Raw genomic sequence first — 21,168 nt, 5'->3', positions numbered from 1 at the left:
ACTAGAGCGGGTGTTTTTTATCACTGTATTTCAGAAGGAAAACTACTGTATTTAGAAAATGTTCGATATCATTTCGCATGTGCTTGATAAGGCAGCGTTTGAGAGCTCAGCACCGCTCTGCAGCCGTTACCGGAGAAACCTACCTCTCCCGCTCTTAGCGCCTCCTGCTGGCAGAAAATAAACTCGCAGAGTGCAGCCATGTGGGGAAACAATGCATTTCTACGTTCAAATTAACCCAAATTGAGCTAGGCATTAAACCTACAAATGTTGTTCATTTTAAATATCACTTTTACACACAAATAATAATTACCAAAAGGAAAATATTTATTAAAAACAAGAGAAAAGTCAAAAAGTAACATGTTAGAAGAAATGCAGAAAAGGATGGCATTAACAGCTACAGAGTTCATAAAGCATTGAACATTTGATGAATATAACTTAAAATCAAATTGGACTTTGTTCAGTTGTATATATTGTATAAAAATATACGAAAACACATACAATAAATCTACAATTAGTTAGGTTTTTTTCCAACTATTCTGGCATGACAGTACACAAATAAATCACAACATTAACTTTGATATTATAACATTTAACAGACGCATGTGTGTGTGTGTGTGTGAAAGAATGTGAGCAGGTGTATGAATGACAGTGTAAACTTTTCTACTAAACAACACAGAAAAAGCATTTAACTTTTTTTTTTTTTTAAACAAATTATACACTTACAGTTTGTTTCATAGTCCATGAATACAGATCATGCATCACGGTCAATTTTCATGATCTCTTTAGCATAACTGATGTAATCATGAAGAAACCCCATCAGCACAGCATGTGACATCTTCTACATCATCCAGGGCAGCGTCCTCCTTTAAAACCACCGCTGCATTAGTTAAGGGCAAAGAAGATTCTCCTCTCTGACCAGCATTCATCCCAGTCACCGCCTGTTCTTCATCAGTGGCCTAAGAGAAACACATTTGAAAAAATTAAACATTTAATTAAACTATCCATTTTCAGGTAGAGGTGTATTCACATCCGTAAGGATAGGTAAATAATCGGTTTTAAAGTTTCAACACTTTGTGCGGTTGTTTAATGTCTCAGTCCACCACAGGGCTCCAGAATGCTATAATGGCAGCACTAGTGTGAGGACAGGTGATATTGTTTGAATAAATATCGCTTTCAGAAAGCTTCTTTACTGAAACATTAAAACAGACATGACATTCACATACCTCACAATATTCATGTACATGGAGGGCTGCTCTTCAAACCGTTAGTTCACCAAATAATTAAAATGTTCATAATTTACTCTCCCCATGTTTTTCCAGACTCATTCAAACTCTGCTCATTTTTTGGAAAACGTATGAATATATTTAATATTCTCTTTTTGTGTCCTCCATTGCTGGTCTGGGAGACCAGTATTTTATTTTGAACATACATGTTTGCTATCATATAATTTAAGATGTATTCATATATAAATATCAGAATGAATTACTTCTACAATAACTCTGTATTTATGAGGCTTGAAAATACTGATTATCTAAACTATAAATGGATTAACAAATATTATGAGAAAACTAAAAATATATTAATTTACGTTGTAAAGACAGACAAAAGTCTTATAGGTTTGGAAAGACTTGAGGGCAAGTAAATGATTTTTTGTGTGAACTTTACCTCTAAGAGCGAAGACCAAGAATGATGACTCTCCAAATCAGACAACTCCAAAGTTGGTTTGAGTTCTGCAATAAAAAACACAGACATCAATGGTCTTAATGAAATGAGCACATAATCACACTGTTGTTGCATCAAAATGTGAAGTAAACTGGCAGGAGACAACAGAAAAATTTATTTTCTAAAAATAACTTACATAAAATCTCAAAGGAATGATGCTCTCCACTTCTCTTGCTTTTAACATCTACAAAAACAAAAAACAAACATTATTTTACTCTTAGTAAAACACAACAACAACTGATAACATGAAATTATGAAGTTTACTTGCCTTAAACGATCTTTCCCTCTCTTCAGAAGAAGCTGAGAAAACCACCTCCTCCTCACACAAGCAGACTTCTGTGTCCTTAACTCCAGTTAGTTTGAGTTCTGCAAAGAAGGGGCATCAATGGTTTCAATAAAATATTAACATATACATATATATATATATACACACATATATATACATATATATACACACATACATGTAAAAAAAGACAAATTCACATGAGCGTAACCGTGACCATAACCGTCTGTTAACGCCTCAAAAAGTACAGATAATGTAAAATCTTATGTAAATATGACAAAATACATTCACAGACGTTATATTAAAAGTACATCTTCCGTAACGTTCAGTAACGTTACATGAGGCAGTTAAGACCTCCGTGTCCGAGGCGAAAACCGCGTCCGTTTTTTTTTTTTAAATGTATATATATAACGTTAAGCTCCTTTGTTTCCGCCTTTCATAAAACCTTCCGCCTTTCATACAAACGGGTAAACAATAAAAGATAACTTTACATTTTGAATATTTAACGTTACTTACCATAGTCTTTCACTCGCTTCTCGCTTCTATCAGGCTGAGAAAATGGCGGCTGCTCGCACTGGAGAGACGTACGATTTGGACGTGACGTACGTGCTCTCTTTCACGTCCGCGTCCTCAACCCACCCCGCTGGGTTAAAAAAGAGGCTTATTTTCAACCCAGATTTGGGTTAAAACATCCCAAAGTCCTATCCAATGGCCTCAACCCAGCAGTTGGGTTGAAAAAACAACCCAGCGTTTTTTAGAGTGTAACATAGTGGTACTGCACGCTACAGCGATTGAGTGCACACACTGAGACGGGAGAGGTATGTATCAACTTATCTAAGTTGAGGGAAGAACATAGTGGAATGTGGAAAAACAGTGGCGTTTTCCTTTAAAACACAATTTAACCCATTTGTACTACTTTTCTGTTAAGCTTCCAGCATGCTGTTTCATGTCATTCTTGCGGATGATGACATCCGGAGAGTCCAGATTGAAAGAATTCCTGATACAGTGGATGAACTGAAGACTATACTACAGAACAGGCTTGATCTGGAGGGTGATATTGTTGTCCAATTTCAAGATCCAGAGTTCAGCAATGAACTCTGCAACTTGACTGAAATGTCTGACCTACCAACAGAGAGACCAAGGCTGAAGGTAATAGTAAAGGAACCACCCAGTATGCCCACTTCTGAAGCCTTGTTGGATGGTAGTTGTTCTGAAACAGCTGCTGAGACCTCAGCATCCGCTGCATGTCATCCGTCAACCTCTCGCTACAAACACTGGCCTGACCCATTTATCATACCTACTTTCTCTTACGATGTAGAACTAAAGCTCAAAAAAGGCAATGAGATGTATCAAAGAGATGGTTCTCTACTGACTGTTAATTCTGCTATGAAGAGGGACATACTCGACAAGGTCGCAAGTGCTATGTATGAGTACAATGCATATCCAAAAACCAAGCAAATTGAGGATTTTGCTCAAGTCCTCATCAAAAAGCATCCCTGTTTGAGAGAGCCAGGATCTACCCATGGGTGGTACTGCTGGAAGTTCAGCCTTGCTTTTAAAATGGGCAACCTCCGTCAGAAGTATCGTATTGCAGGATGCCCAGAGCTTGCAATCAATCATAAGAGATCTACAGGCACATCATTGGGGAATAAGATGAAGAAAGCAAAACGATCAGAGCTGAACTTTTTGCCAGATTTTCCGGATGGGAAGTCTTCTGACTGCCTTGAACTCGAGAGATTAACTTTCATGGAAGAAATGAAGAAAAAGAAGAGAGACAGGAAAATGATAGATTCTCTGATGGCGAGCACCTTTGCTTTGCGAAGGAAGGAGATTGTTCATGGTGAACCTCTTGTGTCTGAAATCAAAGACAGATGGCCTGCACTGTTTTTAAAAAAAACAGGTAATTTTTATTTGTCAAATAATACATCCAAAATAGGGTTGTGAAAAGTACTGACTTCAATATGTGACGATACCAGCATTTCCCATGAGCATTCTGAGCGCTGTTGAGGGGATTCTTAAACTGCTGATTGGCCGTTGTGTTCACATGCACAACAAATATGTCTGTGATTGGTTCAATTTATCATAACTTCACACTGTTCACTGAGGGCTTGCACACAGCAGCGCTTTCACCTCCATCGGCGGCTCTGTCTAAAATTAAGGATCCGCTGATAGAGGAGGCTTTTAAACGCGTCTGTGTGTATCTGTATTAGTGCTCTGTGAAGAGTGTGAAGTGATAATCATTGTAGTCTTATCACAGACATATCTGTTGTGCATATTCTTTTAATTTTAATTTTTTTCTTTAGTTTAGCCCAGGTGAAAAAATTGACATTTTAATTGTCTATAGCCGAAGCCATACGTATACTGGCACATTTATGGACCTTTTTTTTTTTCTCCCCTCAGTTGTCTTGTTTTTTTCCTCCTTTTGTTGTCTTACAGATTGGTGCTGAGTTTATGCGCCTGGTTTCTACTGATCTTCAGCAGTCTTTCTTTGATGGACTTGACAAATATGTCCCAAGACTTTTACAGATGTACAGATTGCGAACTAGTAGCAGTTCTGACCTGCGCAGTCTCCTTGAACCCCTTGATTCACAAGTAAGGATGATTTGATTTTATGTTTGATCACAGGACCTTAACCAAAATAAAACAACACTCTCTGTCTTTTGTAGAAATGGGTAATCATTGTTAGAGGTTGACTGAGTGCTTTTTCCTGGTTGACGCCGATATTTAGAAACCAGGGCGGCTGATATGACCCCCCCCCCCCCCCATGCTCATCACAATCTAATATGTTTTGAAAATACAAGATGTAGGGTACAAGATGATAGTAGTAGTATTAGCAGCAGCCTAAAGCCCTATTCGGACGGCATTTGTTTTACATGGAGAGGTGGGTAAAGTAATTTTTACCAGAGCTTCTCTGTGATTTTAGTCCCATCTGAATGTGCCATCTAAGTATTAATTACGGATGATGTCATTAAAGAATACAGTGACTTTTACCTTCTGTAAAAACGTCTGGAAGAATTACCTCCGGTAATACTAATCCCGTTAGTTAATAGACCAGCTGTAAATATGTATGTAAATATTCTGTAATTACCTATTTAAAAGTAGTTTTCTGCATTTTGTCACATTCTTGAAGCGATGTTATCAATGTGATCAAAAGCTGTTATAAGGAGTCCAAACTCGTCAGCTTTGTGAAATTTGCTGTTTTGGATCCAAAATAAGTTGTTGTGATTAGTCCAGATCTGATGAGTTTTTGAAAAATGGTAGCAGAAGTTGTATGCGATCAGTAAATTTACCACAGTAGCACACGTGCTATACCTTTTTGCATATGTGCGTGAGACCGAACCATTCAATTGTTAAAGGTTAATCAATAGCGCACTTACACTCTGCTCAATATTTTTCAAAAGCAGTGTTATCATAATTATGAGCATGCTTGATTCTGCAGTCATTACAGTTTGTCTAATTTTTTTTTGTGTGTGTGTCTTGAGACTTCAAACCAGAAGAGACGAGCAGCTGCTTTGCTTGGACTGCCATATTACTTAAAGGAGGATCCCAGCAGTTTCATCCGTGTCTGTGAGGTATGAGAGCTGATTTCATTATGACATCGGGAACTTTTGCCAGTTAAAGAGAGAGCTCACACAATTTAATTTTATTCACTCTTTAAGTTGTTCTAAACCTGAAAAAAGTACTTTCTTTTGAAGAACATGGACGATATTTTGAAAAGTGTTGGTAATGAAACAGTTGGTGGTCACTGTTGAATTCCAAATATTATAGGGAACAGAAACTGTCTGGTTGCCAATATTTTTTAAAATCTCTTCTTTTGTGTTTAACAAGAAGTAATGAATACAGCTGTAAAACAACTTGAGGGTAATTAAATTACATTTTCATGTTTGGGTGAACGTTTTCTGTAACTCAGTGTTTTCCAATTGCTGTCCTCGCACCCCCAATGTTCTGCGTATTTAGCATTTTTCTCTTTAACACACCTGATTCAGATAACTAGCTCATTAGAAGTGAATGTGCATGAACTGTGTTCCAATTGACTTAAGTAGAACAGAAAATATTTTAGCAGAGACTGTGGTCGACAAACGAAAGTCAACAGATACAGGTTAATATTAACCAACTACAGAAACATGTCTGACAACAGTAGTGACAGAACAATACCCTTACAGTGGTTTCACACTACAGTGGCAAAGCTCAGCCCAGTGCTACTGTCATTGAGAGTAGGGTTGGGTGTCAAAAATCGGTTCCATTTTAGAACTGGTTACAAATTTCCAAGAACCGGGTATTCAATAATTAGTCTTCATAATGTTATTGTAATATAAATTACTAAAATCTTGCTGACATGATCTGATGAATGATTTAATAATGTAAATTAATTAGTATTTTGTGCAAAAGTAATTAGTCTTTTAATGTCATAAACTGATTCTTCTAGTAAATAGTTTAATATATATTTAATACGCTATTGCATATATTATTCTGGTTTTGAGAAAAGTGATAGTCTAGTACTACTCAAATTATGTTGTGTCAAGTGAGAAATTTTTCTTCAGGTAATCAAGGTTGCATTTGTCATTTTCACACAGGGTAGCACATTGAATTTGGTAATGTAACTACATCCTTAATTACTAATATCTTTGTTCATTATGTTCTTAGGCTGACAGTTCAGAAGAAGATGCCACAAAAGAAGTTGATGTTGGCATTCTCATCATCACTGAAGAAGGCGGGAGCAGCAGAGCATTGCTAGAAAGGGAGATGGTGGATGTTGCGGTGGTTCTGGAGGAGAAGATTGTCAAATGTGACCTTGGAGATGTTGCTAATGCCTTTGCTACACTTATGGGTCTTCTTTACTGTCTTGACATAGACTATCCCAAGACACTGAAGTACACATTCGAGTTGATACAAAAAGTGTTCATGGGCATTGGCAGTGGCAACTGTTCTGCGAAAGTCAATGGACTCCGCAACCGTTTGCTTCAAGACAACGTGTAGTGGCAAGTTGGCCTAGTTATTGTGAGCCATACAGTTTCAGTTGGTATCAGTGATTTTGTTAATTATACCAATGTTTACTGTTTGCACAACAAGTTGCATCACACCACCATTTTGCATGGTTAAAGTTTAACGTGTTCTAAAATGCTGTTAAGTTAAGCCTCCAGAACTTGTTGAATGTACAAGGTTTTATACATTTTTCTTTTTTTCCTAGAAAATTGTCAGACAGAAGCATGAAATAAAACTTGTTAGTTTTTTTTTTTTTTTTTTGGGATAATTGTTTGACAGACATGTTATGATATGGAAACTATTTTTTCATACTTTTTTTTTTTAGATAATTGTTTGGCACTTTACATAAAAGAAATTATTACATGTGTAGCTACAGTAAATATGAAATGTCGATGTTTGTTTTTAAAGGCGTTTTTATACCAAACAAACTACTACTAAATAGCATGCTGTCAACTTTGAAATAAAATAAAATACAATACATTGCATTTTCTTAAATGTCCATTCTGTTTTTATGTGGTACAGTATAAAATAGAAACTTGAGTTGTGTGGGCAAGTTTCATAGTTCAGCCAGTTGAATGAACTTAACATTACTAGTGAGATGAACTATTCTTGAAAAAGTAACCTGGCTGCCTTAAAAATGTAAGTTAATCCAACAAGACGCTAAGTTTGGCCAATTTGTATTTAGTTTGCACAACTTATACTTACAAGTTTATTCAACAAAATGCTTAGTTCAAACAACTTAACGTTTGTTGGTCTTACTAATTTTATGTTGTTTCAACTTGAATTTAAGTTGCCGCAACTTTCTCGTATAGTTGGGCTTACTAAAAACTTGTTGGTTATACAAAATATACAGTTGATTCAGCTTCACCTATTTTACCCCAACTATTAATTCTAGGTTTAAGGAACTCAAATATATGTGTAAACAACAAATGTTTTTTAGCTTATTGAACTTAACATTTTAAGGCAGCCAGGTTACAAATTATTTTAAGTTGAATCAACTTTTTTTTTTTTACAGTGTATGGTTCTATATTTCTCTTTCACCTTACTCTCTTTCAGCCTGCCTTTTTGTTTCTCCTGACTTTCCCTATAGCCTCCCTACACCTTGTCCACAATCCTCCTTTTGTCTATCCATGTTTTTATCTTCCTTTGCAATATAGGATTGTTGAAATGTCTGCTCAGAATAACAGAGGGAAAGCAGAGGATGCTATTTTCCTGGCAGACATGCTTCTTGCTCAAAAAAAGGTGAGTATATCTGTTGAAACAGTGATCTTGCAGTTTTGGTGGTACTATTAAATAATGGGAATTAGAGCACATAATTTCAGTGTTATCGTACAATGCTCTCTTTCTGTCATGCAAGGCAAAGGAAGCCAAGGGCAAAGCAACACCCGGCTGTAATAAATGTAATGTCCGATGGGTGGAGAAAGATGCTGAAGGACGCCCACTGCTTAAAAGAAGCAGAAGTGGAGAGACACGAAAACGAGCTTCAGCTACAGGTGGAGCATGTCTTCTGAAATTATTTGTGATTACCCCTACCACCCAATCTTTCTTAACAGAGTGTAACTGCGCCTATTGTATATAGATTTAAGCTTTTTTAACTCAAAAGGATGTTCTTTTTAATAAGTTTGTCATTTAAATACTGCATGTTAAACTGTGCCATCAGAAACACCCTATGGTATATCTTTTACTTATGTTATTGGCTTTATCTATTTTATAATGTGTGTTTGTTATCAAACTAAGACTGGAAACACATCCTAAGATGTTAACTTCAGCACAACTACTGTAATGCTCAGAAACTGAAGTGAAGCAATCAGTGTCCCCACATGAACAGATACTACTACTATAGTAAAGTTTATTACACTGTATATATTATAGTATTCACAACACTTTTGCTACAGCTTACTGTAGTATTATCTACAGTGAACTGATCAACTGTAATACATTTTACTTCAGTAAACTGTAGTGTATTCTAGTGTAATATAAACCTAGTACAGTATTTAGTTTTTATTACTATAGTTGTTATATTACCACAGCAACTATAGAATTACCACACCAAATTAATTCAAGTACTTTAATATATTATGGTTCAAAAAAACTTTAGTATGGTTCAGAAATTATTATTTACTATAAATGAATATAGTATAGTAGTATTTACTATAAATTATTATAGTATTTTTTCATGTGGGATATGTTCATACAGAATTTGAAGAAGGGGTTTTGTTCCCTGTTGTTCTCCAGTTCTTCTGTTAAGTGGATTGAAGAATAACCTCCGTTTCACTTTATTGATCCATTAAACATGCAGAACGAATACTCCAGTACTGTAAATTTTCTCTAACTTTTGTTTTAGTAAATTAAATGCTGCTAACATTTCCAGATTATCTTCAGATTATGAGGGGAAAAACCTTTAAGAGATCAATGGAACTGTTAGAAATGTTAAATAGTCATGTGTATTGAAGCATTAAGTCACTATACAAACACTGTATTACTGATTATTCACACCTGAATAAGAGAATAGAGGTTTTCAGGATTACTAGAGAGGTAAATGCAGGTCAATTTGATCAAGGTTGGAGCTAAGCTCTGCAGTAGTTGATCTCAAGGCAAAGAGTTGAGATCCCCTGCTGTATTCTGTTAATAAGACAAAGAAAGTGTTATCTCTTTAATTTCTAACTAAATTTTTAGTAGTATCTGTAGTTATCAGTGAGGATGCTACTACTTCTGATTCAGCTACGGAGGTTCCCACAGTTCCCCAATCAAACGACTCTGAACATTTATTTGGTAAGATGTCATCTTACTTTAATGAAGCAACTTAGCAATAAGCCTGAAAGGAATGATTATTTTTGTTGTTGTTGTTGTTGTTTCTGTTTTACAGAGAGTGAGATGCATCAATTGCAGGACATTCTGACCTCAGCAAATGTCCAAGGCACAAACAAGAGTCCATCAACATCCGAATCATAGTGCTTGGGTCAATCTGTAGCCCAAGAGGAGTGGCAGAAAGCAAGGTCCCATCACATTAACTGCTGTCTGTCCTGCAGTTTGGCTCCAGAACATCTCCTGCCATCATTGGCTGTAAAGACTGCATGTCAGAAGAGTGTCTGTGTATAGATTGTGACATACACATACACTAAAAACTCCCCCTTCATTACAGAGAGTCCTGCATTGAGGGGATTTACATGCCCATTGATCTAGCAGTGTGCGGTGTAAAGAAAGATGGGAAATATACACTGCTCAGTCAAGCTAGTGTTCTGAACCTTTCTGGTGAAGTGGGGAATTTATATTTAAAATACAATCATAAGTGGACATTTTTGATGCTTTCTCACTAATGATGGACCTTTTCTTTTCAGTGTGTTTATAGTGAGACCTGTCCATTTCTGTACGTGTGACCCTGTAAACACCACTGAATCAGCTGCAGAGCAATCAGTTTGGTTTGCATTAATGCTAAGAACCTATGGTTTTATGTTTTAATTCATTCTTCTTCTTTTGTGTGCTAAAGTATGACCAAATATTGTTTTATATTTTGGTTTTAGGCCGGTATGATGTAGTATTTGGCACATTTGTTGTGTAAAGTATGTCTGGCACAGTGGTCACCTGATAAGAAGTGTGTATTGTCCAGCATCTGTGAATGCTGACACACTGTTTTCAGTAGATGTCTTCAGCACATTTGAAGAAATGAAAACTATTGCACCCAGTTTATCAGGACGAGGTTTTGTGCAGATGTTGGAGAGGAGGACTTGTCACTTTGGAAGAGTACGATCAGTGTGGATCAAAGTTGTCCTTAAGTATAGATGGAATAATATTAATGTAGCTATTTCATTGTTTTCTTGACTAATCAAACATACAGGCTGGGAAAATACATGGAGATGTTCTCCAAAAGAAGCTTTACGGGACACACATTCTGCCAGCACCAGTGTGAGAAAATGACATGTGTAGATCACTTCACCTGCCCGGCATCAACATGTTCACCCAACACCCTTCTCAACAGAAAACTACACCGATTTCATCAGTCACAAGGGTTAGTTGTGTTACACTTGTATTTTACTTTACTTTACAGAAAACAATGTGTGACACTCATAATCTTTCTCTTACTCTATTAAGGTCAGAAGAAGCCTATTCTGATGGTACCTTCATTGCCAAGGACACTGATGTACACCATTGTGTTGATGAGATCAGGAGTAAAATGAAAAGTGTCAGTAAAATATATAATGTCTGATTTTTTTTTTAATGACTGCTGGCAGAGGGATCTGTGGAGCCAGTCAGAAGAGCAAGCAAACGTGATGAAGAGGGTCTGGAGGTGGTTGTCTGCAGACACGGACTACTACTCAAGGCTCTTCACATGTACGGAGGGGAAATATGTCCCTGCAGAAGGAGCTCCAAGCAGCCACACGGGGACAGATATTTCATGCTAGTATTAGCTCTAGCTAGAGAAGCTGGCAGTCTCCATGCTGGAGCTCAGACCTTTACTGCAGATCAGACCTTTCCTTTCTGTCATGATGTGAGGTACTTCATATTCCTAATCATAGTAAACGTGTATTACTGGTATAATACACTATATGATTAAACATAAGTGTCACACTGATCTAATAGATAATCTGGAGGGGCAAGAATCAGGAAGGAGCAGGGGAGTAGGCTGAAATGGTTAACAGCTCACAACCACGTACTGTACATGACCAAATCTGCTAATTGATGGTTATTTATGAAAACCTTTCTTTTATTCTTTCTTCTTTTCATTATTTTTATTCTTTGTCAAAAACTCTGTCGGATATTGCAGAAATGACATAGATTAAGGAGATTACATTAATAAAACTGCATTACATCTCTCTTGAATTAAAACTCAATGGTCAATGTGTGGATGAACTGAAATACCATGAGCTTTAATAGGACTATCTTCCATCACATAATTGTGTTGTTAAAAGCATGAATGACTTGCTAATGATCCGTGCTATTGGGTGAAACCAGTGGAAGCAGGAAGACGTTCATCTTGCATTATCCAGCAGATACATCAAGGTACTGTATGATGCTATGCCTTCAGTTAGGAATACAAAGCTTTTCATGACTTTTCTCAGTTTTTAAGATCGCAAAGTTAAGAACCTGGTTCATCTTTTATGTTTTACACCAGGCTGAGTCTGAGTGTCAGAGACTGGAGGATTTGAGCAGTGAACTAGGTGTGCTTCAGTGGGTTCATGATGTCAGACAGAGGGATACTGAGGGGACAGTATTTTACACACAGTCATCGAAGTAGTTTACTATTGCAGTGTGGTCATCATGTGTAGAACTGAGAATCTGTGCCATGCGTGAGAATTAAGAAAGGTCTTGTCTTCCTGTTTTACTTGCTATAAACTTGTGACTCCACTGAGACTGTAAACACTGATTTGGGGCTCTTAAATGATCTTAAGACTGGTATTGAGCCTAAAAGACATCATGATAATTGTAGCTGAGGGGCTAAGGACTGTAAGGTGCTAGCTGTGGCTAATGAGTTGAAGCTGGGCCGGGTGTGTCGGTAAGAACACCAAATCAGAGAAGGAATCCAGTTTAACAGATTTATTTATACAAGCATATGAAGAGGGGGAGCCAGATCTTGATTAGCTGTATTAAACAGTGCTCTCTGTGCACAGATCGAAGATGAGCATGAATATGAAGTGATATCGTCTTTGCTTTATGTCCTGAGGAGTGTCAGCATATGAGTGTGTGGTCTGTAACAAACAAATAAAAGATATGCTCTAACAAACAATGCTTCTTTCTTATCACAATCACACTCATAACAACATAATGACATTAAAACTACTGGCTTCCCCAAACATCAACACAATGTTGTCATTGAATGCAGCAGAACATGAAACATAATTCACAGCTTACATGTATAATAATTATACATAATTACACAATTACACTGTACTGGATGAAACTCAAATACTACTATAGAGCTTGGGAAACTACGTCACTGCGCATTGCATTCTGGGTAGTCGCGGCCATGTTTGAGGACACGCTTATCAGTAAAAGTGAAAGTGACATGACATACAGATCAAGTGTAAGATTACATATAAAGAAAAACTCAACATGGAAGCAAAGATGCAGTATTTAGAAAAAAATCAAGACAATCAACGAACTCAATCTGCACGAACACAAAGAGTGGTCAGATGATCTTAAAGAGCTGCCGCTCGTAACCTTCCCCAATGTGTTTTCTTACCTTGTTTGTAGTGTCAGAGCGTACACCTCTGATCAGTTTAAAAATGATAAATCTCTCGAGTCTCACCTGCAATTTACAAATGGATGGGTGCAGAACCTACACATTTTCCACGTCAACGAGCGAGTTACACTGCCCCTTTACTTTTTAATATGCGTTATTGTAAACTGTACAAATTAACCTCAGTGTGTTATGATGCACAAATAAACAGATACAGAATTGATCAATTTTGCTGTTTATTACTGTAACAGGTGGTATGCATTATGCATAACACTGATAATGCAGGAGATGTAGTGGTTCATGCATAGTTAACATTTAATGTAAGTCTGTCAAATCGATTAATCACATTAATCACAAGTTTATATAACGTACATTTCTGTATATTTATACAAATGCACATACATACGTGTGTATACATCAGACCAAAGGGACAATCCTTCTTTTCCTTCTTACCGCTGCTAACCAAGCCATGTGACGCCGCTTTGTTAACTCGGAGACCTGAGATCAAGGTGCGGTTTTCCAGCGGGAAAGCTGAAAAATTGCACTCCATTCAAATTATTTTTCCATGCCGGTCATGAGTACGAGTATGGCAGTTAATTACACAGCAAGGTTTTACCACTGTAACTTATTTTTAAGCTGTAGAGAGCAAACAAAACAGTCTATTATTAATACAATGCAATACATACAGCAGCGTCCGTGTCCTAAAGTCCCAGAATGCACTGCGTTGCTGACGTCATGATCCCAGACTCTATACTACTATACTTCACATTAGCGTCCCAAGATGGCAGCGTTATAGGAGGACGTGTGCTCTGTGTATTGTTCACAATGATAGTTTTAACATTTGTGCTCCAGGCAAGTCCGTTCCCACTGCTGAAGATGACGATGAGGAGCTGGTATTTGCTGCATCACAATGTGAAGCACAGCTAAATACAGGTGTGGCATATGACACAAATGCAAATATTACAAGAATGTTTTGTAAAAACACAATGAGAAGCGTTATTTCTTGGGGGAAAATAATCAACATTTTAAAATATTTTTTGTTTACAATACAGAATTATGTCATGTCATGCCTCAAGCGGGATGCTTTCTTGAGTGCACTTCTTCAAAACCGTAAGGATGTCCAAAGGTGTCAGTGTATTTATTTGCGTTTCCGAACTTACCCGTTGTTAGATAATCACTAGATAACTTTTTCACACCGCTTGCTCTTCTCACTCACTCTTCATCTCCCCCTGAGCAGACAGGATGGTGGAGATTCATTGTTCTAATGATTAGAGGAACAGTTTTTCCTTACTCTATCTGTGTGTATGCTTCATGTCCGTGGGCTTCGTTGCTTTACACTTAATTCATCACACCACATTTTCCTTCCTCCATTCCATCTGATCCTCATTCTCAGTCAGCTGCACTGATTCCATTCTCCTTAAATTAATAAAGTGTATGCTGGGTTATGTGCTTCCTTAACACTAGTACCACTTTCTTCACTCTCGTTCCTAAAAATAACATAATAATTATGAATACTTGTCCAAAAATTGTGCTTTGCAGGTTGTTTGTGCGCTGCATTTATGGCATATTACTATCAAATGCAACAGTCATCCTTATTGTTTTTTTTTTTTACTATTCACTCAGAGGACTGTGCTGCTCCATCTCCATCAGTGGAAACTGCCAAGGCACCAGCTCCTTCACATCACCGGCCACCAGCTGAGCTTCCAAGTCACTGGAAAGATCAACTTCCACCTTTCCAGCATGAGTGGATCCGGAACACACTGTTTAAGGCCAACCCACGAACCGGCAAGCCAGAACTAGTGTCCCAGCTGAAACTTTGGTGGTATCCTCCTCAGCCCCCTTTAATAAACACTCAGCCCCCTGCCTCACCTGACCTCTTCTTCTGTCGGCCCCTTTTCTTATGGATAACGCTGAAGATGTGGTTATTTCCTCTCGTCTGTGTTCGCCCAGACTGTGGTAGGCACAGACTAACTGCGGCAGGAATTTACCGTACCGTGCGTAAGGTCTTGGACATCGACGGGTGGTATGACCTTGCCACTGAGTATCTGGAGTGCAAACGCTGCAAAAAGAAATATCCTGCCTGGTCCGAGGACATCCTAGGACAGCTGGATATGGGCCACCGCAGTCAGTTTCCAGCTTTGCTGACATACAGGTAATTCATAATGACAATCATTCATTATTAGGTGCTTTTATGTGGGTTATTTTTTACCAGCTAAAGCATTTGCATGATTATACTGTTGTTTCCTTAGATACTCATGTGACAACCGGGTGCTGAGGATGATGAGGGAGAGGACACTGGGCAACAGTGTGACTCAGCTTTACAGGAAGCTGATGGAACAGCACAGTGAGGCATGGACACAGCGTGTCTTGCAGTACCTGACTGCCTGTGAACCATTCACAAGGTCCTCCCTTGTGCAGCCTCCTGTGTTTGCTGATCCTCCACTTTTACCTGCTTTGCCTAAACCTAAGTGGCTGTTAGCCGTGTATGCCAGGGATGTTCTGGGGCGACTGCACGAGGTCAAGGCCAAATTAACATCTGTCTTTGGCTGTGTTCTCAAGATGGATTCGACAAAAAAGGTATCAAAGCCCTGTTTATATCCAGAAATTTGCCAGATATGGATATGGCACGGATATGGCACAGATATGGCACATTTTTTTTACTCTTTTATTTTTCCCAATAGGTCACAAAGAAACTTGCCGGTGCTGCTTCAGGAACAGCTGCCTGGTGCACAAATGTCGGAAACGAACACGGCCAGGTCCTTGTCTCTGTGCTGACAGCTGCCGAGGGACATGGACTGGACTCCATGGCAGCTGGTCTGATGAAACGCTACCGAGAGGCAGGAGAGGCAGCCCCAAAAGTGATGTACGTTGACAGGGACTGCTGCAGTCAGTACGGCCAATCGCGGGTGAAGATCATGTTTTTGGAGTGGGATGAGCTTGTAGTGCGCCTCGACATCTGGCACTTCATGCGGCGATTTGCTGCAGGTGTCACGACAGAGGCTCATCCGCTCTATGGGATCTTCATGGCACGTCTGTCCACGTGCATCTTTCAGTGGGATCCAGAGGATGTGGCTGCTCTTCGCTCCGCAAAAGAGGGTGACCTGGCGGCAAAGAAGACTGGCCACATCTCAGAAAAGGCGGTCAGTGCTCGCATTACCCGGAGGGAGTTGGCACTGCACTGCCGGAGGAGGACCAGGGGGGTGGAGGAGACCACCAGATTGATTGGGTCACTGATTGATCAGTTTGACAGTGCGGATGGGAAGGACACCCTGGGAGTTCCTCTGCTGGACCACGAACGGATCCAGCAGATATGGAAGGAACAGCGCAAGCACGTCCAGTGTATCCAAGACCCAGAGGACTTTCCGCTGTACATGAAGACAGGGACACTGAAGAAAGGCGGCGTGGAGCTGTGCTGCTACAGGTGTGCTCGTGGCTCTACCTCCTTGGAGTCATTCCACCTCCACCTGAACCGTTTTATTCCAGGTATTACATGCATATGGATTATTCATTTTTCTGTAGAAAATATAAGCACTGTAACTGCTTCCATCACTTTAAAGTAATGCCGCATTAATAAATGTCACACTCTACATTATACTTTTTAATGTCATAAGCATTGACAAAGCTGTCTTTACTAACAAGTCACTAGTAACACATGACTAAGTGACAATCATTTTTAATATAGTTACAAAACTCTATTAAATGTAGTATACAAATTACTTCAGAGCACCTTATGTGTAGTACATATATTGTACATATGTGACACATAAAACCCTTTTTTATATATTTTTTGATATTATTTAACTTTTAGGAACCAGTGCCAGCGATGCGCATTTTCAGGCCTATCTCCTTGAGGGCTTGATGCGTTGGAATGATGACCGAATGGAAGACGCCATAAAACGGGCGTCCTCCATTCGGACATATGGCAGTGCCATGAGCGAGGCTGTTGACCGGCTTAGCCGAACAGTCTTTGGGAAGCCCTGGGATGAGCGCTATCGCCCTCCTGGAGCATATACAGGTAAGACATTTAATTATTTCTTTTGCAATATTATATTAAGTTATTAGAGTATTAGAGCCTCCAATGTACTTGATCAATTATTAAGAACACTTTTTTTATTATTTTATTATTGTAGGTGAATTGCTGGGAATCGAGTACCTTTACAGCCAGACTGGCAAAACACTGACTCCAGTGCTCCAGAACCCAGAGGAGGAAGACCGGTTGGTGGAGGAGGTTGATGATCAGGACCTGCTAGATGAGGGGTTTGAGGAAGAGAGCATGGAGGACATCACAGTTCCAGTGCTGCCTCAGAAACACCCCCTCATCTTTGCCTCTGCCTCAGTCCCCAGCATCACTGGCTGAGCCGTCCACATCATCTGGAGGAGAGGGACAGCATCTCGCCCCTGCCTCTTCAGTGCTGTCACAGACATCTGACACTGGAAGCAGTGTCTCCGGCGAGGCTCAGGTACGACACTCTAAGGGCTTTATTTCGTTTCAGTCTCGTTTTATTCCACATACACTACAAGCAAGTTTTTTTTTTGTTTTTTTTTTTTACTTTATTATTATTATTATTATTATAAGGTTAAAAATAGCTTCTAGAGATTTTTGTTTAGGTTTCTTTGATGAATAGAAAGTTCAGTGTATATTGTAAGATTATAAATGTCTTTATCATCAATTTAATGCGTCCTTGCTAAATAAAAGTATTAATTTCTATAATTTAATAATAAATATATAATGATTTAAATGTTCTGACTCCACACTTTTGAAGGGTATAGTGTATAATATTAAAAAAGCTTTTTATTACAGATAAATTCTTATCTTGGATCCTTCTATTCATCAAAGAATCTTGAACAAAATGTACACAACTGTTTTAAATATTGATAATAATATCAATAAAAAAAGGTTTCTAGAACAACAAATTTCTGAAGATCATGTGACACTGAAGACTGGAGGAATGATGCTGAAAATACAGCTGTGCATCACAGGAATAAATTACACTTTAAACTATATTCAAATAGAAAGCATTTTTATTTTAAATAGTAAAATTATTTCACAATATAATGGCTTTTGCTGTATTTTGAATAAAATAAATGCAGGCTTGTTGAGCAGAATTCTTTAAAAAATGTCAAAAATATTTCTGTTCAAAGGCTTTTGACTGGAAGTGTATATTAACACTAATCTGCATTTACTAGGGAGCAGTCATTGGACCTGATGGCATCGCTGGGTGGGACAAGGTCCAGGATCTGGCTGGTTTCCTGGTGGGTCTTCGTGAGGCTCCTTACCTCACCGACCTGCAGGTTACAGAGGCCATCCAGCTGTGGACCGCTCTCCCTGATGTTGATAAACAGCGGGTCAACTATCAGCCTCGACATCAGCCTCAGCTGACACATGGGCGCTTTAAGGCACCGAAGCGGTCCGGAGTCACACCGGGTGTGGAGAGTGTGAAACGGTGTCTAATTGGACATCCTGGGGGTCCAGCACAGTGGCCCAGCACCAGCCGCTTGGTTGAGGCCATTTGTATGAAGCTGTGTGCTTTACACAAGTCATTGACCAAGAAGGCTGGAGTTTCCACCCCCAGGTGGTCTAAAATCCTTTCGGATTACCACCACATCCGAGAGCTGGTGCTTAACAATCAAAGACTGATGGATGAAACAATGATCCAGCTGTTTGAGCTGAACCAGAGGACACTCATTCAGTGGTAAGCAAGGCACATTATTTGGTTCCAGTGAACTGAATACTTCTGTACACACACACAAATACACATATATATATATATATTTTACAAGTAATTTACTTTCAGGTTTCAACGGCAGCAGAAGAATCAGGAATTGAGTGTCCTCGTCCAGGGACTGACTCCATCTGACCCAATAGATGTGGCTGATGTGCAGCTTCCTCTGCCGAGGGAAAAATTGGATGACGTGCCATCAACATCAGGCCCAAAACATCAATTTATCCTTCCGCCAAATCGAGAAGGACAGGCTCCAATTCTGCGACCGGGTCGCCGGCCCGCTGCTGCCAAAAGGGAGTGCCCTATCGCACCCGTCCCCACAGCAGCAGGAGTTGTGCAGCCCATTTCAGCACCTGGGTCACTGTTAGGCACACTAGTGCTTAACCCAGACATGACTGTGTCAATAGTGATTCCATCTGCTGGTGCTTTGACATCCGGTCCAGGCCCAGCTCCGCCTGCTCCAGTGCCTGCTCCAGTGCCTGCTCCAGTGCCTGCTCCAGTGTCTGCTCCAGTGCCTGCTCAAGTGCCTGCTCAAGTGCCTGCTCCAGCGCCTGCTCCAGCCCCTGCTCCAGCGCCTGCTCCAGCGCCTGCTCCAGCGCCTGCTCCAGCGCCTGCTCCAGCGCCTGCTCCAGCGCCTGCTCCAGTGCCTGCTCCAGCGCCTGCTCCAGCGCCTGCTCCAGTGCCTGCTCAAGTGCCTGCTCCAGTGCCTGCTCAAGTGCCTGCTCAAGTGCCTGCTCAAGTGCCTGCTCAAGTGCCTGCTCAAGTGCCTGCTCAAGTGCCTGCTCCAGTGTCTGCTCCAGTGCCTGCTCCAGTGCCTGCTCCAGTGCCTGCTCAAGTGCCTGCTCAAGTGCCTGCTCAAGTGCCTGCTCCAGTGTCTGCTCCAGTGTCTGCTCCAGTGCCTGCTCCAGTGCCTGCTCCAGTGCCTGCTCCAGTGCCTGCTCAAGTGCCTGCTCCAGTGCCTGCTCCAGTGCCTGCTCAAGTGCCTGCTCAAGTGCCTGCTCAAGTGCCTGCTCCAGTGCCTGCTCCAGTGCCTGCTCCAGTGCCTGCTCAAGTGCCTGCTCCAGTGCCTGCTCCAGTGTCTGCTCCAGTGCCTGCTCCAGTGCCTGCTCCAGTGCCTGCTCAAGTGTCTGCTCCAGTGTCTGCTCCAGTGCCTGCTCCAGTGCCAGCTCCAGCGCCTGCTCCAGTGCCTGCTCCAGCCCCTGCTCCAGTGCCTGCTGCTCCTGTGTCCCGTTACACCCAGAGGAACAGGCGCCGGCGGGCCCTGGAGACGGAAAGCGGAGTCCATAAGAGGAAGTATGTGCGAGGGGTTACTTTTAACACATGCAGCAAATGTGGGCAGCCCAAAACTAAAGAGTTTGGTCATAGCCGATATGGGAATGCCACATTTTGCTCACGCTCCTCTAATGGAAAAACTTTAGATGATTGGTTGGCAGAACAGCGGCAGGCAAAATAAATGACAAACTCCGCCTCCATTGTAAATAATGTGTATATTTTGTATATATTATATGGGCCCACTCTTTTCATATATATTTTTTTATATAAGTAGTACATAATATCTTTCCTGTATATATAAATATTGTTTATATTATATGGGCCCACTCTTTTCATAATTTTTTTTATATTGTGTGTATGTATGTGTGTGTGTTCATTTTAATAAAACATTTTGTATATATTACTTGGGCCCACTCTTTCGTATTGTGCTTTTTATATTCTGTGTATGTACAGTATGTGTTTGTACTAATTTTAATAGAACATTTTTTGATAAGATAAAAAAAATCTGCTAAATCATATCAATCAAATCATATCCACACACACAAAACGTATTTGAAGAAACGTTTTTTATTAATTTTATTTAAACACAAACATTTAAATACACACACACAAATCTATGTAATATAAAATCAATCAATTGTATGTCATAGATAACAAAATAAAAGTCTCGGTTTATTGCATGCTTAAAAATACACGTCGAGGACATATGACGTCACGGCTCATCCGAGAGAGCACGGGATCGAATCCAGGCCGCGGAGGGTAGAGTTGTCTCACATGTAATTAAAACTCTTCAAAACGAAGAGAAATATACCCCGAGTATTGCAGCAGGGGAAATCTTTCGGCGTTTTAACGTGTTCTGCGTCTTTTTCGCTTGCGGGCGGGGCTCAAAGATTGGACCCCTTCCTTTGCGCAGCGAGCGCTATACCATTTGAGCTAATTCCCCTGGCCTTTCAAGAATGACGAGCATAGCTGCGAATGACCGGCTTGATGCAAAGAGGCCGTCCCTCCTC

The 21,168-nt window shown here is 39.9% G+C and overlaps 1 protein-coding gene and 1 long non-coding RNA gene across 2 annotated transcripts; one reads left to right on the top strand and one right to left on the bottom strand.

Annotated features, from left to right (window-relative positions):
• Positions 1-207: 207 nt before the first annotated feature.
• Positions 208-1,887, bottom strand: LOC127987473 (uncharacterized). Its single transcript, XR_008161220.1, has 3 exons — positions 1,859-1,887; positions 1,666-1,730; positions 208-956 (listed from the first exon to the last, which is right to left on the bottom strand). It is a non-coding gene; the product is annotated as an uncharacterized LOC127987473 (long non-coding RNA).
• Positions 1,888-8,155: 6,268 nt separating this feature from the next.
• On the top strand, positions 8,156-17,396 carry LOC127986907 (uncharacterized). The gene is made up of 8 exons (XM_052589161.1): positions 8,156-8,230; positions 8,346-8,481; positions 14,016-14,096; positions 14,787-15,315; positions 15,413-15,740; positions 15,845-16,646; positions 16,972-17,178; positions 17,329-17,396. The coding sequence occupies exons 1-8, from the start codon at positions 8,156-8,158 to the stop codon at positions 17,394-17,396; spliced, it is 2,226 nt and encodes a 741-aa protein (XP_052445121.1).
• Positions 17,397-21,168: the final 3,772 nt, after the last annotated feature.

This window comes from Carassius gibelio, chromosome B22 (assembly GCF_023724105.1).
Source record: "Carassius gibelio isolate Cgi1373 ecotype wild population from Czech Republic chromosome B22, carGib1.2-hapl.c, whole genome shotgun sequence".
NCBI classification, from domain to species: domain Eukaryota; kingdom Metazoa; phylum Chordata; class Actinopteri; order Cypriniformes; family Cyprinidae; genus Carassius; species Carassius gibelio.
The sequence above is the reverse complement of the archived record's forward strand: the minus strand, read 5'-3'. Positions and strand labels throughout refer to the sequence as shown.